The 22113-nt window shown below is 54.9% G+C and overlaps 1 protein-coding gene and 1 long non-coding RNA gene across 5 annotated transcripts in view; one reads left to right on the top strand and one right to left on the bottom strand.

The window, feature by feature from the left end:
• The window catches only part of FAM171B (family with sequence similarity 171 member B), a 62020-nt gene extending 40170 nt beyond the window's left edge, over window positions 1-21850 (bottom strand). The window contains exon 1 of the mRNA XM_072752127.1: window positions 21465-21850. Coding sequence (XP_072608228.1) covers window positions 21465-21681 — 217 coding nt within the window. The 5' untranslated portion in view covers window positions 21682-21850. The remainder of the gene's footprint in view (window positions 1-21464) is intronic.
• On the top strand, window positions 13931-20315 carry LOC140598198 (uncharacterized). Of its 4 annotated transcripts, none has more exons than XR_012000356.1 (6): window positions 13933-14711; window positions 15985-16144; window positions 16947-17183; window positions 18466-18653; window positions 18740-19566; window positions 19766-20308. It is a non-coding gene; the product is annotated as an uncharacterized lncRNA (long non-coding RNA). The 4 variants fall into 4 exon arrangements; XR_012000355.1 differs by having other exon boundaries at window positions 14014-14096; window positions 14545-14711; window positions 16947-18653; window positions 19766-20314; XR_012000354.1 differs by having other exon boundaries at window positions 13931-14711; window positions 16947-18653; window positions 19684-20315.
• Window positions 21851-22113: the final 263 nt, after the last annotated feature.

The following is a 22113-nucleotide window of genomic DNA, read 5'->3' as shown; positions in this document are numbered from 1 at the left end:
ACTGAAACGCCTTCCAGAAAGCGATTCCGGTTTATAGGGTGAACGGGGCAGCCACGGTGGGCAGATGAGCAGGTGTGCTCCCACCTGCCCAGGGAGCTCGTGCGGGAAAAACCAAACTTCAGCAAAGCTCCCAAGTCATCCCAGTTTCCCTTAAACCAACCTTCAGCAGAGCTCCCAAGTCATCCCAGTTTCCCTTAAACCAACCTTCAGCAGAGCCCCCAAATCATCCCAGTTTCCCTTAAACCGACCTTCAGCAGAGCCCCCAAATCATCTGTTTCCCTTAAACCGACCTTCAGCAGAGCTCCCAGATCATCCCAGTTTCCCTTAAACCAACCTTCAGCAGAGCTCCCAGATCATCCCAGTTTCCCTTAAACCGACCTTCAGCAGAGCACCCATGTCATCCCAGTTTCCCTTAAACCGACCTTCAGCAGAGCTCCCAGATCATCCCAGTTTCCCTTAAACCAACCTTCAGCAGAGCTCCCAGATCATCCCAGTTTCCCTTAAACCAACCTTCAGCAGAGCTCCCAGATCATCCCAGTTTCCCTTAAACCAACCTTCAGCAGAGCACCCACGTCATCCCAATTTCCTTCCTGCTCCCGCGGATTCCCGAGTCAGGCGCTGCCCCATACGGCCCACGTCGCAGGCGGGAGGGCCCCGGGGAGGCCACCAGGCCCCGCGCCCCGCGGCCAGGCAGGTGGGGCAGCGGCCCGACCTCGCCCTCTCCTCCCGGCGCCCTCCTGGCAGCAAGGGGGCACGGAGTGGCAGCAGCCCCTGCCCGCCCGGGCTCCGAGGCCAGCCGTCACGGCCGCGACCCGCATCTGCCCCACGCTTCTCGCCCCCCGTGTGGACGCAGCCTCCGTCCTGCAGCCACACACCCCGTGTCAGGGCCCGAGCCGCAGGACACGCAGCCGCCGCGGGCCGGGGAAGGGTAAGCACCACCAGCCTCTCATTAAGTTATGTCGGGGGGGGGGGGGGGGCAGCGGTGAAAAAGCAGCGGGACATGGGGCAATGGAAAGCTTCTAGAAGACCTACCATACGGGACGATGCGCAGGCAGCCGGGCCCGTAGGACAGGAAGGTCCGCGGGTGGCGCCGCTGTGGTTCCCAGACGTCAGGATCGATTCCTTCACTTGAGGAAGCCTCCCCTGAGCACAGGCCTTTCTGACCTTTCTGGGAATTCTCTTCTATTACTCTAAGACGCTTAGAAGAAGTTTTGTAGGAAATAAACCGCCTCAATAAGATATTTTCACGTGAAAGGCAAATTATATAAACATGATGGAATAGAGTGATACCGGCCAAAGAGTCTTCGAGCAGGTTTTGATGAATGATCCACACTTGTGAGTTGCCAAATAGGAAAAAAGACTTCGTTTGTTTCTATCACTGCTGTTCGGCAACGGTACGTATCGCACATTTTAACCTCCACCTAACGGATCTGGAATGACGTGGGTAGAAAAGGAAGCTCAGTGCAAAGAAGAGACTTTCCGTGTTCAGTAAACCGAGCAAAACACGGTCGGCACTGGGCGCCTGCGGGGCTGCCCCGTTCTGAGCTTCTTGTCTCTCTCGACTCATCTCAAGTCCCACAAACCCATTTAAAGTATTACTCTTCCTATTTTAAGAATGAGGAAACCGGATTTTAAAAAAAGGAAACTGGGGGTCCCTGGGGGGCTCAGCGGTTTAGCGCCTGCCTTTGGCCCAGGGCACGATCCTGGAGTCCCGGGATCGAATCCCGCGTCGGGCTCCCTGCATGGAGCCTGCTTCTCCCTCTGCCTGTGTCTTTGCCTCTCTCTCTCTCTCTATGTCTATCATGAATAACTAAATAAATCTTTAAAAAACATAGAATAAAATTAAAATAAAATAAAATAATAAAATGAAATGAAATGAAATGAAATGAAATAAATAAAATAAAATAAAATAAAATAAAATAAAATAAAATAAAATAAAATAAAATAAAATGAAACTACCCAACCCTTCGTGGTGACAAAGTAGTGAAGACAGTGTGGGGCTCATTAAAGATATTATCCTTTCTCAAGCAGAAAGTTGAGGCGTCCAAAAGGTGATATCAGCCATCATGGAAGATTCCAGAACATTAGATGAGCTCATTTGGCCTTCTCTTCCCTACCTCAAGCCATGCCAAAGCCGTACAGAGGAAGATTAATGACCAAACTCGGCACACTGCTTTTTGCCACCCCCAAATCTGAATACACGTTTCCCCGAAGAAGCTACATAACCCAATTTCTGAAGCAGTCAGCGCTAAAAACAAAGCGTCCATGCAAGCATAAAAGGGATAGCCTCACTCCTAGGACGGGCTGCTCTGTAACCAGGGTAACAGGTAGACACGACAAGAATTAAATAAACATGCTTAATCGACATCCGGCTCTACGGCCTTAGAACCATAAAACGGGTTTGAACCTCCTTTGACCCATGAATCCCTGACAACCTGCTCACTGCTCTCCTCTCCGTGGGGCAACCACACAGCATCAAACATCAGTCACCAGGTGGGTCCCCTGGGCTCACAGCGCCTGCAGCAGCAACCCAGACAGGTGGCCTGGGCTCACAGGGCCTCCAATAGCCACCCAGGCAGGTCCCCTGGACTCACAGCACCTGCAGCAGCAACCCAGGCAGGTGGCCTGGGCTCACAGGGCCTCCAGTAGCCACCCAGGCAGGTCCCCTGGGCTCATAGAGCCTCCAATAGTCACCCAGGAGGGTCCCCTGAGCCCATGGGGCCTCCAGCAGCCGCCAGGCAGGTCGCCTGAGCTCACAGGGCCTCCAGCAGCCGCCAGACAGGTCCCCTGGACTCACAGGACTTGCAGCAGCCGCCCAGGCAGGTCCCTTGGGCTCACAGCGCCTGCAGCAGCCACCCAGGCAGGTGGCCTGGGCTCACAGGGCGTCCAATAGCCACCCAGGCAGGTCCCCTGGGCTCATAGAGCCTCCAATAGCCACCCAGGAGGGTCGCCTGAGCTCACAGGCCCTCTAGCAGCTGCCAGGCAGGTTGCCTGAGCTCACAGGGCCTCCAGCAGTGCCAGACAGGTCCCCTGGACTCACAGCACTTGCAGCAGCCGCCCAGGCAGGTCCCCTGGGCTCACAGTGCCTGCAGCAGCCACCCAGGCAGGTGGCCTGGGCTCACAGGGCCTCCAATAGCCACCCAGGCAGGTCCCCTGGGTTCATAGAGCCTCCAATAGTCACCCGGGAGGGTCCCCTGAGCTCACGGGGCCTCCAGCAGCTGCCAGGCAGGTCGCCTGAGCTCACAGGGCCTCCAGCAGCCGCCAGACAGGTCCCCTGGACTCACAGCGCCTGCAGCAGCCACCCAGGCAGGTCCCCTGGGCTCACAGCGCCTGCAGCAGCCACCAGGGGGGTCCCCTAGACTCACAGCACCTCTAGCAGCTGCCAGGCAGGTCGCCTGGGCTCACAGGGCCTCCAATAGCCACCCAGGCGGGTCCCCTAGACTCATGGCACCTGCAGCAGCCACCCAGGCAGGAGGCCTGGGCTCACAGGGCCTCTAGTAGCCACCAGGCGGGAGGTCTGGGCCACCAGGCTGGTCCCCCGGGCTCACAGGGCCTCCAGCAGCCACCCGGGTGGCAGAAATCCCAGGAGGCCAGCTCTGACCCTCAGGTCCCCATCACCTCCACTGAGAGCTCACTCCCCAGGCTCTGAGCTCAGGTCTCAGCTGGAAAAACTCCCTAAAAGTTCAGCCTCCGGCTCTGCCAGGAAACCTGCACCGCCAGCCAGGCTGTCCCTACTGGTCAGCAAAGAAGCCCGCACTCGGTCCTTCATTTCCGAGGTGAACTGGTAGTGTCCCCCCGACACCCCGCATGCCCCGTCAGCCTCAGCAGACCCGGAGCACAGCATCGCCCACAGTAGAATGATTCGCTGACATCCTTCTAGGCTAGTCCTGCAGCGTCCTTCACACCTGTATTACATCGGCAAGGACCATTTTCTTTTTCTTTTTTTTTTTTTTTTTTTAGGACCATTTTCATCTTAAAAGCTTTGAAAGCAGTATTACTGTATAAATAAATAATTCAGGAGAAAAGAACACATATTTAAACACCAATCTGATGCATCCAATACAAATTCCTGTACATCCTGCATTAAAGTATAATTACTTTTTAAATGTTCTAATAGTTCTTGAAGCCCACTGTGAACTAAAAACAGAATAAAGAATGTAACGTGTATAGGTATTGAAGGACTTTTGAAAAATTGATATTATTTCGTCTATGTCTATACCTCACTCCTTACACAAAAATAAATCCCAGATGGATTAAACACTTAAATATGAACAGGAAAACTTTTAGAATTAAACTCAGAGGGTTTTTAAAATAACATTAGATTAGGGAAAGAACTCGTAAGCTGGATACATAAAAGCGATGAATAAAAAATTTCGCTATGTCAAAATATCGAAAATTTTCCACAAAAGACTCTAAAGACTCAAAAAAAAAAAAAGACTCTAAAGACTCTAAAAAAATATTGGTAAAACACAAGGCAGACACTGGGGAAAGGAATCTGCAAAAAATATAAACTACAAAGATTGCTGTTCTAAAGATATGGGAAAAGTACAAAATCTAAGAAAGAAAAGGGAGAAAAGAGAAAGAAAGAAAAGAAAAGAAAAGAAAAGAAAAGAAAAGAAAAGAAAAGAAAAGAAAAAAAAGAAAAGAAAAGAAAGGAAAAGGGAGAAAAACAGACCATGCCTACAGAAAAGACAAATCACAGAGAAGAAGAAAAGTAGAAGAAAAATTTGAAAAAAAAAAAAATGTTAGGCGCCTATATCATCAGGAAAATGCAAACCCTACAGCTACGTTCGAGAAGCACTTGGACGGACCTGGAAACAGGGAAGTGCACGCCCATCCCACGTGGCGATTCGATTTCTCTGCACGAAGAACATATAAATTCTCAGACTCGCGTGCAAGCAGACACCCGCTAGCCTGAGCCCCATGCGCTGTGGCGACAGCCTCGCCGGGCGCCAGCGTGCCCTTCTGCTACCTCCAGGTACCACGCAGCAGGTAAGCCGGCCTAATGGTGTTCATGTGCCAAGTCCCCCCAACCTGCCGTCACACAAAAAAGAAAAAAATCAAACTGCAAAAAGATACGTATGTACCTACACCTGTTACGGTTTTCCGAACAAACGGATGGACACTTCAGAATAATGATGATAGGACGTATAAAGACGTGATCATAATTCTGGATAATGTGGATAAAAGGAGGAAAGTGGGGCTTGATTCACCCTCGATTTTTATTCCCTAGAGAGGGAGAGGAAAATCCGGAGCAAGTGCAGCCCAAGGCTAATACCCGGTGAGCTGGGAGGGGAGCGGGATGTGCATCGTACAAGACGGCGCGGCCGCGTCTGAAATGGTCCATGATTAAGATGAAAGTGCCTTAAACCAAAGCGGAAGCAGGAGAACCTATTCATACCGTGAAGATGCGAGTCACTTCAAAGGCGCCAACCCCAAATCCTAGGTTGTGCGTCCCGCCCCGGGTTCCACGAGCCGAGCCTCCTCGCAGGTACACGGGGAACAGCGGCCGCGCCTGCCCAGGCCCGTCTCCAGGGACCCCACACTGGGGCCCGGGGCCACCAGGAAGGAGCCCGCGTCCTCCCCTCCGGGACCGGCCCCTCCAGGGTCCTGGGGGCGCCTCGTGCTGTGCTGCACACGGGGTCGGGCCCGGAGCAGCACCCGCGCAGCCTGGGGGCTTCGGGGGGCCAGGGAGAGCCCGTCGCTCCCCCCCCACCTCGGGCTGCACCGCATTCGGGCTCCCGGGCGTCCCGGACCCAGGAGCACCTCGTGGAAAGGCCCGTTCGCGCCTGCGGCGGAGCCCGCGAAGCTGGCCCAGGCCACCGGGCCGAGGCGGGTCCCAGCTGCCAGCCGGCGCTGCCACTCCCGCCCACCACCGCTGCCCACAGGGGACGGAGGACGTGATGCCCACCTGCTCGCTCCCGTCGGCCCTTGTCCTCCCAACCACCCGCAGCCGGCGTCGCCGAGGTCTGCACACGGGCCGCCCGTGGCCAGGAGTCTTGGCAAGGCCCCGCCGCGCTCCACCTGCCCTACCTTGCCCAGGACTCCCCGGGCCCCCACCGACCAAGGGGCGCGGCGAGGACTGCGGAGACTCGCTCCTGGCGTGCGCTCTGCAGCTCCGGCCCAGGGCCCCCGGGGCTCAGGCATGAACGGCTGCCTTCACGACCCCGAGGTCCTGGGTTCGAGTCCCGCATCGGGCTCCCCGCGTGGAGCCTGCTTCTCCCTCTGCCTGGGTCTCTGCCTCTCTCTCTGGGTCTCTCATGAAGGAATAAATAAAATGTTTAAAATAAAATAAAATAAAATTCTAGTCCAATCTCTCATCCCATGTTTTAAGGATAGCTGCTTAAATGTGTTTTATTCGGGAATGTGGCTGACAGCAGAAGATTCTGAACTTGTGCGGTGCAACTGCCCTACCAGCCCCAGAATTCAGTCAGCCTCGGGTTTCACAGAATGCGATCCTCTAAAACCAATAAGTTAATCAATCAGCTGCTTCCATTAGGATGTGAATGACCCTCTGTGCTGTGGAGGAGCACCTGACCTGGGGAGTACCTGGCTGGGGCAGTACCTGGCCGGAGGAGTAACTGGCCAGGGGAGTACCTAGCCAGAGGAGTAGTTGGCCAGAAGAATACCTGGCCGGGGAGTACCTGGCCAGAGGAGTACCTGGCTGGGGCAGTACCTGGCCAGAAGAATACCTCGCCGGGGGAGTACCTGGCTGGGGGAGTACCTGGCCAGATGAATACCTGGCCGGGGGAGTACCTGGCCGGGGAGTACCTGGCCAGGGGAGTACCTGGCGCTACTAGAGGAAACACGATTTACGCCTCCTCTCTATAATCAAAAATACGTAAGATTTTGCCTGCCTCGCAGCAGAGGCCTTTTCTGAGAACGTTTCCGGACACCGTTCGACGGACAAACACTCCTCCCCGATGCCCGCAAAACATTCTCGTTCTTTCCACAGAGAAAAACCACTATCCATTGAATACAAAGTTTTCTGAAGAACCAGAGCCAGCATCATCGGCCTGTTGCACCTGAGAATATTCTCGCTCAGGTTAAGTTCTCTGGGCTGGAAAAAATAACAACAAAGACGAGCGTCTGAGTTCAGTCCTGAAAGCCAGTTTGTCTTCTCAGCGCAACGAAAGGAGCAGTGGAACGGCCACAACCCGGAGCCCGCGGCTGAGCCGCTCGCCAGGCTCGCCCACTTGCTCGAGGCCCCTCCGAGGACACTCGTCGCTCGGCGGGTGTAACAGGACAGCGGTGACCCACTCCGCCGTAGGCTGCAGGACTTCCGACGACGGGAACACTCAGGCGCGTCGAGAGGCGGCCTGACCGAGGAACACGGAGGCCCATCGCCAGCCGCCAGGCGGGCCGTGAGGGCGGCAGGTCGCCGTCCCCGGCGACACACCGCAGCAGGCACCCCGACGTCCCAGCGCTGCCTGGACGAGCAGCGTCCTCCGGGAATCGCGCGCGGGCCTCCAGGAGCGTCGCACGTGTCACCGGATACTCGCAGCAGCTCTGAGGCCGCACCTGCGGCCCGGGGCCACGCACACGGCGGGACAGCGACCTCGGGCCTGGGCTCGGGGGCCACACGCACCCTCTGCCCCGACAGGGACGCGGGCCCAGGCGCAGACGCATCCTGCCCCAGCTCACCACCCCCGGTCCCAAGGCCGCCGCCCCGGCTCTCCGTGCCCGGAATTTTCCAGGGCACCCCCCTCCCACACCACAGCCGTGAACTAATATTCAGCTCGTCACGCGGCTCTTTAGTGCCGACAAGGGGTTTGCTGTGGGCTCCGCCAGGCCGCGGGACAGACGGCTTCCGCTGGGTGGTCTTCGAGGCCACAGTCACGGGGGCTCCTGTGCAGGGCACTTAGAAACCTGTTTATCACCAGTGGCCGCGGGCAGTATTTTGAGGGGATGAGAAGGTCCCTTCTGCAAACCGGCGCCTGAGCGAGGGACGCGAAGGGGGCGGGAGTGAGAGGCATGAGGCCCTCATCATGCTGCAAACTGTGACAAAACAAAGTGTGAGGGACAAAAAAAAAAAAAGTAAAAATGGAAGGAAACAGAAATATAGGGCAGGACAGGCCGGCCTCTCTAGAGGGCTCAGGTGTGAGCACCCACCTCGGTAGGCCAGTAGCTTGACTGCGCCACGGCTCTCCATCCTAGAGCATCACAGCATTTCTCAATTCGTGGCTTCAAATTCATTTTAATACCGTCAGCATTTGCCCCCAACTCCTAAGTCTAAGAACAAACACACATTTTTTTTTAATGACCGTACGTTTTGGCAGTGCCGACTACGTGTCGAGCCCTGTGATGGGCATGAGGAGTAGATACACGAATAGCGAAAGACACTCGAGGATTTCCTTCGATGCTCCTGTCAACAGGTACGGTCAGAATGACGCTATGGATCAACACGCTTCCCCGAGTGCTTCCTGAGCACGAGGATTCCAGGGCAGGAAATGGTAGATGCACACATCTGTGCCCAAAGGGAGTTCAGAAGCTCAAGAGAAGGACAAAAGAAGCGCACCGGGAACAAGGACAGACTAAAGCACCAGGTTATCAAATACTGTGTCTCCAAATAGAGGCCCTACGTGATCTAGAAGGAGAAAACCAAGCACGGCCTGGAAGCTCTGTGGAGCAAGTGGAGCTCAGCCAGCTGGGCCTGGGGGTAGTCAGAGGTGACAGAGGGAGGCAGGACAGTGCCCCTGGGGAGAGAGATACCGACAGATTTAACATCTGCGTGGAGCTGGGACTCAGGGCAGGAAACAACATTCGGGGCCTGCTCTGGCTTCTCGGTGATCAGAAACCCAACCAGAGCCTGCTGAGGCAAAAATGGGAATTTATCAACTTACACAAGGAAAGGCAGCGCAAGCCAAACACGAGGGTAACAGCTATGCGGCCGGGCGTGGGGAACGCCTGGACCCGGGGGCTCCACCTCCGAGTACGGCGTCTCCTCTCCGTGCACACGGCAAGGCGCAAGGCCGACGAGAACGCTTAGGCCTCACGTCTTCTCATGCCCACCACCAAACGTGGACGGATGCGGGCAGCAGAAGAAACGGGAAGAGATGTGCCAGAGAATTCTACGTTATGACCTCGCCGAAGTTACTTGCAAACAATCGACTCTGACTGGAAAGACATGACCAAAGCACAAAATGAACTGGAAGCCTCGCAGAGCGTATTCCGGGGAGTCACGGACGACAATGCTACCTTCCAAAAAAAAAAAAAAAAAAAAAAAAAAAAAAAAGACAATGCTACCTTCCCGCGAGGCACAGTCGCGTGGTGCACCTGTAGTGTAAATGAGTGTTACCTGCACAGATGTAACAAGCCAACCACACAGAGCCCTTAAAACTTTGCCACATACGGTCTGTAAGATTCACTCATTCGTTACTTGAAGCCCTACCTTCTCCTCGTTAATTTTTATACAGTTCACTAAAAAGTCGTTACCTATTTTACCATTTCCAAAGGATTACTGCTTGTCCAGTGACAGTCACCTAGATGTTAAGAGAGGCAGGCTGACACTTGCAGGGATCAAAAGTCAAGAGCCACACGGCTACAGTTTATTTTATTTTATTTTATTTTATTTTATTTTATTTTATTTTATTTTATTTTTTTACGGGTATGGTTTAATTGGCTCCTCAACACCAAGTGCGTGCACGTGCATGTGGGTGCATGTGCGAGTGAGCGTGCGTGTGCGCGCGTGGAGATAAAGCAAATTGTAACAGAGATAAAGCAAATACGACAAAATTTTGACAACCGTTGCATCGTGGTGAAGGATACGCAGATATTCATCCTACTATTTCAATTCTTCAGTACATTTCAAAATATTCATTACAAAAAGTTGGAGGGAAGTCGAAGCCTGTCAGAAGACTTCACATTTGCATGACAATGCAATGAAAAGCTCAAGACAACAAAGCAATGCTGCAGGAAGAGGCCCAGCAGTGAGAGATGGTCTGAGTGAGAGGGAGGAAGAGAAGAGGGAGCCCTAATGAGTCACTACCACAGACCCAACATATGGGGGGGGTGCAGTGGCACCGGGCAGAGCAAGCAGCTGTGAACAAAATGGAAGCAATGGATATTTTTTTTAAAATTTTTATTTATTTATGATAGTCACAGAGAGAGAGAGAGAGGCAGAGACACAGGCAGAGGGAGAAGCAGGCTCCATGCACCGGGAACCCGACGTGGGACTCGATCCCGGGTCTCCAGGATCGCACCCTGGGCCAAAGGCAGGCGCCAAACCGCTGCGCCACCCAGGGATCCCGGAAGCAATGGATATTAAAGACACCGTGGTGTGTACTTGAAAGACCTCACGGAGTGACAGGTGAGTGTAAGGGGGGATGCCAGCTTCTCCAGGTCAGGTGATTACAAAAAGGACTGAAGAGATTCAATGGGCGCCATGGGGGTGGGAGGGTGGATCTGCCGGGTTAAGACCATGTCTTCCATTTAGTAAATTTATAAGTTGCCTCTTCCATGTAAATATAGTTCACATTCTGAATGGCGAGGCATGTGGCACGATGGGTAAACGAGAGCCCCGAGAGACAACACACCACACAAGAGCCCCGGGAGGCAAGCAGGCTGGGGCTCTAGCCCAAGGGAGAACAGCCGCGGGAGGCCCATATGCTCTCCCTGGTGAGCCACCTGTTTCAGCGTCTCAATTCCCCCAGCCTGGAAGAGTGACAAAATTTCAGGAGCTTAAAAAAAAAAAAAAAAAAACATAAACTGCATTACAGAAGGCTTCAGTGGTAAGAGCAAATTTCAACGATATCCACAAAAATACATCAGCGCCTATGGCTTAAGTCACGGCGAGGCCCTTCCTCCTGCTTCAGTAAACTTCAGCTAAATGGCCTCTTGCTACGAGCACATCTCTAGATTAACCGTAATGGAGAAAAACTCCCTGAACACATAAAATTCCTATCTATTAGGGTTTCATAAACTTTCTAATTTAGCAGGACAACAAGCAGCGGCTTCGTGTAATTACATTTTGTAAAAGTCTCAGTTTGGATGGCCAACCGTCGTTAACAAGATATGGGTTAAGTCGCTTTTCTCAGTGGGGTGTGGAAATGGAATTTGGGGTCACTGGAGGGGGAAGAAGAGGAGCCAGGGTGCCTTCATGACAGATTTGGGGAATGGCCACCAGGCTGGCACAGATGGGAGAGAACGACGTTACAGGAGGCGTCAAGGCACATCGGGCCTGGGACGCCTGGGTGGCGCAGCGGTTTAGCATCTGCCTTCGGCTCAGGGCGTGACTCTGGGGTCCCGGGATCGAGTCCCGCGTTGGGCTCCCTGCATGGAGCCTGCTTCTCCCTCTGCCTGTGTCTCTGCCTCTCTCTCTCTTTCTCTCTCTGTGTGTCTCTTATGAATAAATAAATTAAAAATCTTAAAAGAAAAAAAAAAGACACATCTGGCCTGCACTCTGTTCATGTTGAGGACAGACATATTAAGAAAACAGCACAATTTGGCCAAGGTGGTGACACGCCATCTGTTTTAATGGCAAAGTATTTGTGCTGTCTATCAACATAAATGCAAAAAGTACTGATTCCTAGGTCACCGCAAATCTACACTGGAAGAAACGGGCTTAGGCTTGAATTCTGAATTCCATTCCTCTATTTGGGAGAGAAGAGTGTATCATCAGTCTGGTGTCTTCAAGAAATTCATGCACACTGTGGAAGAACCTGCCTTATTTTTTTTTTCTCTTTTCTAAAAAAAATCTCAAAATGATGAGTCATAAAAGCAGGAAATAAAATTCCAGAGAATACCAAAGATAAAAGGGAACAGAATTACATTGTTATCACAGAAAGAAATGGGGAAAAAAAAAATCCAAATCAGATGTAAGAAAATCATCTCCTTCATTTGCCTTTTTACATCACTTTGAAACGCACTTGCAGAGTGCTTGCTTCCAGGAAACAGACCAAACGATTTCCCCTAAACCTGTGTCTCCGCGGTATCCTCTCCACGCCCGCAACACAGCACTTACCACACTCTATTCTCATTTACGGTCTCTTGGTCTAGTCCCCACTGGGTGTCCTGTGCAATCAGTGGTGAGGGAGCACCTGGCAAATAGTAGGTACTTGGTGAGCTTTATTTATTTATTTTTTTTAAAAAAAAGGATGAATGAAATCAGTCACTGTAGGAATCCCATATATTACCTCTGGCCCCATAAATAAACCAATATACATTGTACTGAATTGGGAGTATACACATTTCCTTTTCCCATATATATACTTTCCAAAGAGGCACTCTCCTGATCCCAAACATGTAAACCTTGGCCAGTTCATTCCAAAAGCCCTACAGCCTCTTCCCTATATGATGCCCTTTCCCTTTATATCCTCTGTAGAGAAGCTACCTCAAGCATGGGAATGAAAGAAGGAATCTAATTAAATATTTCTCTACATGGGGTCATCCACTTATTCCATAAATATTTACGCAGGACTACAACCCCAACCAAAACAATTATTGCACCTGGTCTCATCCGGCTTCTAATCTGGGGAAGGCTAATATGGAAATCCGGGGTGGGTGCCTGGCTACAAATCAACGACCTACATTGAACAAGCTTACGAGAGCACATCACCGAGGAACCCAGCTCAGTTTGGAAAGTCTAAGGAAACCTGTTTAGAAGAAGTAGCATTTAAGCTGACATCTGGACTTTGGGTGAATTAGCCAGGTGAACCCCGTGCGTGCGTGCGTGTGTGTGTCAGAGGCCCCGAGGTCTCACTCAAGGGGCGGAGAACTAGAGCTGAGACTGGAATAGTAAATCCTGCAAAGCCTCGTAGGGCACGTCCAGACCTTTGACTTGGTTCTCAATGTCCTGGGAAGCTTGATCAGGTTTGTATTTAAAAATAAAATGACCCCTGCGGGGTGGGGAGCAGATGATCCCCGTGGTTGCTCTGGGGAACGTGGATTTAGAGCATCAAGAACGGACACTGGAAGGCCATCGTATGCCGATCTGAAGCACGGCTGAAGAATAAACGGCAGCAGGGCAGGGGCAGTGAGGACGGGGAACGCGACCAGGGGAGGAGGACTCGGGAGACAGGCAGATGAAGGGGGAGGTGCAGGACGGTACCCCCGGCTCTCCCACGCGGCCCAGCGAGGCGCTGCACGGGTTTTTAATAACAAGAAGGAAGGAAGGAAGGAAGGAAGGAAGGAAGGAAGGAAGGAAGGAAGGAAGGTTGGTTGAAGAATGTGGTCAAAGTTAAAAACTCCCACTTCTAAGAAACATAAATTCCAAGGGATTATAATTAAAGAAAAAAATAAAGGAGGAGATTTTTCTATTCTGGAAGGTGTGGGGGGAAAATGCAAGTGTCTAGTTTTAGACACGCTTACACGGAAACACCTGTGATACACCCCCAGAAAGGTCAAAATAAGTGGCCGATATATACGGGGTGAGCTCTGGGGAGTCTCAGCACGGAGATGGCACCTAAAACAACGTAAGGGGTGAGACCACCTCGTGAGACGGGAGTGAGAAGACCGTGAGAAAGTGTTAAATGAAATGAAACCATGCACTATCTTTTCCTATCGTTGTGTCTTGGGATATAAAGATATTTTAGCGACCTATATATTACGGCACCAAACGCTTCATGATTGCAATATCAGTACTCGAGCATTACTTCTTAAAAACAGCATAATTATTGCCTAGCAAATCAGCCAAAGCCATAGACGCGATGCTGTGTTACTAGTAAGAGACGCTGACGGAGGGAAGGGCAGTACAATGGTCAGTACATCTTCATCCGCCTCCGTCAGGCCGACCTTTAAGCTGCTGGATCCGTGATGCCTCCCCCCTGCCCCCCCCCTGCAGCAGCCCCTGCAGAGCTCCGGACCCTGAGCCGGTCCTTACGTCCACGGAGCGGAGCGGTCACAGGGAGACCTGCGTTGACCAGCGGTGCCTATTTCTTTTTTGCAACACAAGCTGCTGTCTGACCTTTGGAACATCAGAATGTGTCGAAACACAAATCTCTCCAATCGGATTTTCAAATGGAAGGAACAAATTCTGCAATATAAAGTCGTCCATCAAAACAAACTCCGCACTCGGCTGACCCACTCTCCGCAGCATCTAAACTTGCCCAATGTAACCAGTTATTCGTGAAAACCAGAGGAGGCATGCGTCAGAAAGGGTGAGTAGGAAAACCAGACAGGTTTCCGCGGGTTTACAAACACTATTAACTCAGAAAGCCCAGAGCAGCTCTGGTAAGGAAAGCAGCAAGTCCAACTGCCGGCGGACTTAAGGCTTTATAAGCCGAAATGACATTTTGACCCCAAAGGTGTTTAAAGACCAAAGATTAATACATGTTTTTTCGGTGGGTGGGGAAAGGCTTAGGATTTTATAAATTGCGAACCACCAGGGTAGGTCCTCCTCTGCTAAAACTGATTGAGGTTTAGAATCAGGCCTAGAGGGATTAGATGACTCACAGAATCATCAGAGCCCTTATTAAGACTATTGACTTAATCTCAGTGACCCCATCCCTCGGTGGAAAGGCCAAAAGCCAAGATGTAGAGGTTTTGGGGCTGACAGCCAAAGACTCGTGAGCGGAGGATTTTTTCAGGTATGAGGCATCCCACCAGGTGACCATACAATGGAACGTGGACATAAAGCAACGCGGAGCCGTGCGACTCAGCCCAAGGTGTCTGCTGCGCGTGGGTGGCCGTTCCCCAAATGGGACAGAGAAGCCAAAGGATGAAAGGGGGCTGCCCAAGGCACGTGCATCCGAAGGCACCAGCTGTTTTAAGGGGTAAGGAGGTCCCTGCCAGGAGGACCAGTCACGCTGCCGTCCCACTCACTAACCGGACCGGGTGCAGAGTGCAGTGAGCACCCCCCCCCCCACGTACACCCAGGAGGAGGGACAGCCCCAGCCACAGCCCGTGAGCACCTTCCACTCCCTGGGCCTCACTCCCCGGACCCTCCCTCGTTCTCATCCCGGGGAGTCAGATCACTCCGGACTCCTTTCTCTCCAGACCCCAAGTTCACACCCCGCACTCACCCAAGCTCGGGCAATCACGACCCCTTCCCTGGTGGCAAGACAGTGGCCCAGAAGCAGCTGTAAACCACACGTTCTCTTGATTCTCCTCACTCAACTCACAAACGTGAATCCGTTGATGGGGAAAGTTTAGAGGATTTAAAAATCACTCATTTTGGTCATATTTTTCAAGGAAATCATCAAATTATCCTTGCTTATCAGCCTTATCAGACTTTGTACCTGCCGGGGGGCACCTCGACGTCTGTTCTAGCTCCCATCATATAGACGTGGGTTGCCGTTCCATCCCCGCCGGGCAAAGCACTGAGGGCCCGGTCATCTCTACCTCGTCCTAGTTCCAAGAGCAAAGGATTTCTAAAGGGCTTATTATAATCTGCAGAGTGAAAAATTCGTATTCTTAACTATCACATATATATTTTTTTAAGATGTTATTTATTTATGCATGAGAGACACAGAGAGAGAGGCAGAGACACAGGCAGAGGGAGAAGCAGGCCCAATGCAGGACTCGATCCCAGCACCCCAGGGTCACGGCCTGAGCTGAAGGCGGCACTAAACGGGCCACCCTGGGATCCCCTATCACATATTTTAATTGATATTAAACACTGCTCCACTCTAAATAGCACTGGAAGTTCAGATTAGCTGTTTCACACGTTAGTATTAAACAATTTCCTTAAAAAATAAATAAATAAATAAATAAATAAATAAATAAATAAATAAATAAATAAAATGATTTTCTTGCTCGTGATTATGAATGAGAGTTAAACTGATTAATTTGGGGAGTAGTAAACCATAGCTTTGCTGCTCAAAGTCCAAAAGCTGATAGCACAAATACATTAGAAATTATACTCTGACAAGTACTTATTTTACGAAGAGATGTCTCTAAATGCAAATATCTGGAACACACCAATTCATTTAAATATAGAAAGCAGATAGATACTTTGCAGTATGTTCAAAGTGTTGAAGAAACAGAACCCCCTTAACAATACTGAGCATATTTTGACAACTTAATTTCTATCATTTCCAAAAACAGGAGAGCAAGCAAGGGTGGAACAGGTCACAGGATCCAGTTAGCCGGCGATTCCAAGACACCTGCGACTTCTCGTCAACTCCTGGGCATAGTTAGTCCATCAGGAAAAACAAACCATCCACGCGTCCATCCTGCTTCTGTGTGTTATAGAGCAGCGGACGAGGTGGGTGGGAATAAAACCATGGATGCTGGATGTATTTTATCTCAGAAAATCCAAAGGATATGGAATTCGACAACATCCCTGGAGTTCTTGTCCCAGGGATAAGCCAGGGCCCTCACGGCGGGAGCTCCGCTTTGAGTCTGGGCATCTCCCCCAGCTTCCGACTAACTGGTCCCCTAAAGCCAGCGAGCATTCAGGTCCATACACACAAACTGGTACTGCCGTCGCTGAGTAAGCGTCCTAAAGGTCGGCAGAGCTAACAAGTCAATGAAAACGACGTCGTTCTTGATTCCTATTTCTTTACTGAACGGAAACAAACCTGAACCAAGCACAATAACTGATCGTGCTAATGCATACTGGCCTCTCAATTATTTTGGTTAGAAAAGCTCCTTCGGAGATGAAGTACACGAGATAGAAATCAAGTTCTTGCTCCCGTAGATTTAAGGTTTCATAAATTAAGATTTAAATCTTAACCTGTTTAAGACATAGAACCTTAACAGGAAGATCTCTATTTAAGGTTTTTTTATTTATTTATTTGACAGAGAGTGCGAGCACAGCAGCAAGGGGAGCAGTAGGTGCAGAGGGAGGGGAGGCAGGCACCCCCACCCCAAGCAGGGCACGTGATGTGGGACTGGACCCCAGGGCCCAGGATCCTGCCCTGAGTGCTGCAATGCTACCAGGCCTCAGCAAGCCTGGGCGTGGGTGCAGCGGGACCCACCGGGCCCGGGACACTCTGGGTGCCTGGATCCCAGCGGCATGAGACATGCTGGCAGGGACACAAAGCGATTACCTCATCCTGACACAGGTGACCCGATGTGGAAGGAATCCCCTCCCGAGAATCACAGGGCGCCCAGGAGCTCTGCAGGCCTGGGACCTGGGACCTGGGACGCCAAGGCGCGGGGATGCTGCTCACGGGGATATTGCTCGCAGGGTGCTGCCTTCAAGAGGCATCTCCCACGCTCTTTGAAGCCCACAGCAGCCCTGAGAGCTTCCGACGCACTGCCATACAACACCTAGCTTTCAAAGTTCCAGAATTTTCCAGGTAAATACTGTGAGGCATACCTCTCCCCGAGCTGATGGAAAGCACCGTACCCACTTCCCAGGCAAGGCCACAGGGCGCAAAGGAAATTAAGACGCATGACACTAAGCCACAGGGATGGGCACGACAGGGCAGCTGACCCAGTTCGCCGGTTGCTGGAGGAGAACCCAGGTCAGTACTCTGAAGGAAAACCTAGGTCAGTACTCTGAAGCAGCAGCCAGGTCAGTACTCTGGAGGTGCACCCAGGTCAGTACTCTGGAGGAGCACCCAGGTCACTACTCTGAAGGAACACCCAGGTCAGTACACTGAAGAAGAACTCAGGTCAGTACTCTGGAGGAGCACCCAAGTCAGTACTCTGGAGGAGCACCCAGGTCACTACTCTGAAGGAGCACCCAGGTCAGTACACTGAAGAAGAACTCAGGTCAGTACTCTGGAGGAGCACCCAAGTCAGTACTCTGGAGGAGCACCCAGGTCAGTACTCTGAAGTAGCACCCAGGTCAGTACTCTGAAGGAGCACCCAGGTCAGTACTCTGGAGGTGCACCCAAGTCAGTACTCTGGAGGAGCACCCAGGTCAGTACTCTGAAGGAGCACCCAGGTCAGTACTCTGAAGGAGCACCCAGGTCAGTACTCTGAGGTAGCACCGAAGTCAGTACTCTGGAGGAGCACCCAGGTCAGTACTCTGGAGGAGCACCCAGGTCAGTACTCGCACACTCAACTGCAGGCGAGCTAGAGCTTTGTTCCAAAACCCCTACTGGGTCATTCCTCCTCGACCACATTACAAAACCTGCACCGACGCAAACTGAGCTCCGATTCAGCACAGAGGCACGTGCTTCGCAACCAGTAGCCAAGAGCAAGCAAGAGCTCCCTTGGGTCACTAAGGTCCTAGAAGGAGTCGGGATTGCCCCACCCGGGGTGATTAGGGGAATTCGAGCAGTAGCTGTCTCTCGCTGCGGGCCAGGGCTGGCCCGGGAAGGCAGCCGGCGGGAACCTTCCACGGCCACGGGCAGGGGGTGGTCACGGAGCCGATTCGCGTGCCAAAAACACAAAGTGGTACAGTTAGGGTGCGTCCACCTCAAGGCCATCGGTCCTCCCCAGCCCGGCCCCCAGTGCCCGCACAGTGGGGCTGGCTGCACGTGCGGGGAGACAGCGGCGCGGGGGCTCCCAGGCAGCGCTTCTAAAGGCACCTCTGCTGACCCGTACATCCGACGGCCTCCAAACCCGAAAGGCCACAACATGGGTCAGTGAAGTGTACAAACCTTTCACACCACGAATCTCTCTCTCCAGAAGCTTCTTCTGCATGCAAGGTTCGAGGAGGTGCCCCGCGTCTGCCTCACACGGAGAATCGGAAACGGGGCTCGTTATTTCTCCAGCTCCCCTGGCCCCCAAGCTGCCACGTGCACCGGCGGAGCCACCGGGCGGCCCCCAGCCCTGGTCCCCGCGCCCACTGCTCTCCAAAGACAGCGTCGCACAAGGTAATGAGAAAATAGACACTTTTTTTAACACGCTGATTATTTTAATCCCATGTTCAGCTCCTTCACCCCCACCTCTAACTGCTCAGCCACAGGGACATACAGAGCACAGGAGCCTCGAGACTGAGGGTACCCAGGATACGCAGCCCTGTCAACGCTCAGCTCCTCTACGACGCCCCGACGAGGCTGTCACACACCGGCCACTTTTCTGAGTTTTGCCCGTGACAAGGCCCGTCGTTCTTCACGTAACACGCCCAGAGTATCAGAAGCACCAAGCGGAGTCGAGGAATTAACTCAAGCTCCCTGCCGGGTACTTGGAGGCGTGTTAATACCTCCCGGGTCAGAAGAGGATTGGAAGTGGCCTCGGGTGAGCGCTGGCGACAGGACGCACTCAGAGGAGGATACACACGAAAGCACCTGAAGATCTAAACCTCATGACGCCTCCTTACACGTATTTCTGTCTGACGTTTCTTTACTTTTACATCACCCCCCGCTGAGCCCCGGGGCGGGATTTCACAAGCTAAGCCAGCAGCACACGCTGGACGCCGGCAGTCGTGTGTGTTCACTTTACTCACCTGTTCAGCCAACTGAGCTGAGCCTCGGCGCGACCCGCGCTCTTCCAAGTACTTGGGACGGGGATCACCGGGCGGACCGGGAGCAGGGCGCGGGCCCCGGGGCTCCCGACGTTCCAGGAGGAGGAGGCGGGCCCGCGGGACAGGCTGCAGGTGGCGAGGGCCCCGGGGAAGAAGCCACGCAAAGGAGCCGGCGGGCTCCTAGGCAGCGGTGCTGTGACATCGCCACAGTGACAGCCAGCACGCCCGGGGACGTCAAGCCTCGGAATTCCAGGCAGGGAAAATGGCAGGTGCAAAGGCCCCGCTCGCAAATGGACCACACGGAGCCCATGTGCTGAGACCGGGTAAGGGACGGAGGGGGGTGCACAGGGAGGGTCTACGCCTCGGGGCCTGGCATCTGGTGTGAAGGGAAAGGGCAGCCCCCGGAGGGCAGTGAGTGATCCTATGTCCCGTTTCTCAAGAGGTGACCAGCTGCGAGGGAACCGCAGGACAAAGGTTGCCGAGGAACATCTTCACTCGTTTATTGGTCGTATCTCCCCATAGGCCTCATCGATGGACACCGCAGGGACCAGAACCCCAATCAACTGAATGGCTCCCTTGCCTGCCCCTGGCTCTGGGGAGTTCGTGGTTCAGGGAAGAGCCCAAGTCACAGCAGGTCACTCCGCAGGCTCTAATGGGATCTACTAGAGAGTGATCCCTTTATTCGGGTTGAGCTAATACGTAAATAAGACAAACACTGGGACGCCCGGGGTGGCTCGGAGGTTGAGCGTCTGCCTTGGGCCCAGGGCGTGACCCTGGAGACCCAGGATCGGGTCCCCCATCGGGCTCCCTGCATGGAGCCTGCTTCTCCCTCTGCCTGTGTCTCTGCCTCTTTCTCTCTTTCTCTGCCTCTTTCATGAATAAATACATCTTTAAAAAATAAAAATAAAAATAAAAATAAAAAAGACAAACATTGCCAGGCTGTGGAACAAGAACGTTTTCCAGAAACATTTTCACAGGTGTTTTGATCTGCAGCTCGGTGCCACGGTTCTCCCGCGGTCGCAGTTTCTCATGACTCGCATCTGCACACAGACCCGCGGGGTCAGACCCGGGGTCACGGATTACGGTTCCTGGGGGAGGCCGGGTCAACACCGGGTCGCTCGGGGCGCGGGTGCCTGGCCGGGGGCGCCCCACGCTGGGGCTGGGCCTCCTGAGCACGCTCTGGGGTCCTGGGGTCGGGGCCGGCGTCCCTGGGGGGGCTCCGGGCCTGCAGCGCGCGGGCGGGCTGGGTCACCTGGGGGTCACCTGGGGGGGGCTGAGCTGGACCCTGCAGGCGGACGGGGGGGGTGGCTGAGCTGGACCCTGCAGGCGGACGGGGGGGGGGCTGAGCTGGACCCTGCAGGCGGACGGGGGGGGGGCTGAGCTGGACCCTGCAGGCGGACGGGGGGGGGGGGGCTGAGCTGGACCCTGCAGGCGGACGGGGGGGGGGGCTGAGCTGGACCCTGCAGGCGGACGGGGGGGCTGAGCTGGACCCTGCAGGCGGACGGGGGGGCTGAGCTGGACCCTGCAGGCGGACGGGGGGGGGCTGAGCTGGACCCTGCAGGCGGACGGGGGGTCCTGAGCTGGACCCTGCAGGCGGACGGGGGGGGGGGGGGGGGGCTGAGCTGGACCCTGAGGCGGACGGGCGGGCGGACCCCACCCCCTCCAGCCCTCTACCAGCACCGTGCGCAGGACCAGGCAGCAGGATGTTTGCACAAAAAGAAACGTGGGAGCGCGGGTCACGGTGCGGGAGCCGGGGCGCACCTGCCCAGCCTGCTGGAGCCCCATGCTCGCTCTTCCTCCCCCCTCCGCGGGCAGGCGGCCTGGTTGGCCCCTGCTGCCCGCAGCCCGCCCCCGCCCCAGAGCCCGGGCACCTGCGCCTCCGCGCCCCGCCGCGCCGCGCCGCCAGCAGGGGAGCAGCAGGGGAGCAGCAGGGGAGCAGCAGGGGCCGGCCCGCGGGGGCCCTGCGGGCACTGAGGGCCGCGGCCCCGCCCCGCCCCGCCCTCCATCACCCCGGCTGTTCCGTGGTCTCGCGGCGTGGCCCTGGAAGGAGGCCTGCGGGCCGACGCGCAGCCCGGGAGGGAAGGGGGATGCGGACGGCCCAGGGGGCGCGCACCGGGCGGGCCGTGCAGGGGGCGCGGGGGCGAGGCGGGGCGGGCGGGGCCGGGCTCCCCCTCCCTCCGTCGCCCTCCCCCTCCCCCGCCCCCTCCCCGGCGGCACCTACCTGCGGCGGGCGCGGTGGGCGAGGGCGCCGGGGGCCCCGGCCGGTCCCGCGCCGCCTCCTCCCGCTGCCGCTGCCGCTGCCGCTGCTGCTGGATGAGGCTGAGGTCGGAGCGGCCGAGCTCGGCGCGGGCGGCCGCGGGGACCAGGCGCGCGCTCAGCAGCACCGCGGCCAGGCCCAGCAGCACCGCCCCGGGCACGCGCCGGCCGAGCCCCGCCATGGCCGACAGCCCGCGGGCCGCGGGGGCATATTGCGGGCTCCGGCGGCGGGGCCCGGGCTGCGCGCTCCCGCTCCCGCTCCCGCTCCCGCCCGCCCCGCTCCGCCCCCGCTCCCGCTCCGCTCCCGGCTGCCTCGCTCCCTGGCGCTCGCGCTCGCGCAGTCTGCGGCACCCAGCCTCGCCGGGAGGAGGAGGAGGGGGCGGAGGGGGAGGAGGGACGAGGAGGGCGGGGAGGGGAGGGGAGGAGGGCGGGGAGGGGAGGGGAGAAGACAGACGAGGGATGGAGGAGAGGGTCTGCAGGAAGAGGGAGGGGTCCGGGGAGGAGGGGCGGGGCTTGCGGGAGGAGGGGCGGGGTCCGCGGGAGGAGGGGCGGGCCCGGCGGCGAGGGGCGGGGCCCGCGGGGGAGGGGAGGGAAGGGGTCCGCAGCGCGGCCCC

This window comes from Vulpes vulpes, chromosome 3 (assembly GCF_048418805.1).
Source record: "Vulpes vulpes isolate BD-2025 chromosome 3, VulVul3, whole genome shotgun sequence".
Taxonomy (NCBI): domain Eukaryota; kingdom Metazoa; phylum Chordata; class Mammalia; order Carnivora; family Canidae; genus Vulpes; species Vulpes vulpes.
This window is presented reverse-complemented; position numbering and strand designations above follow the sequence as displayed.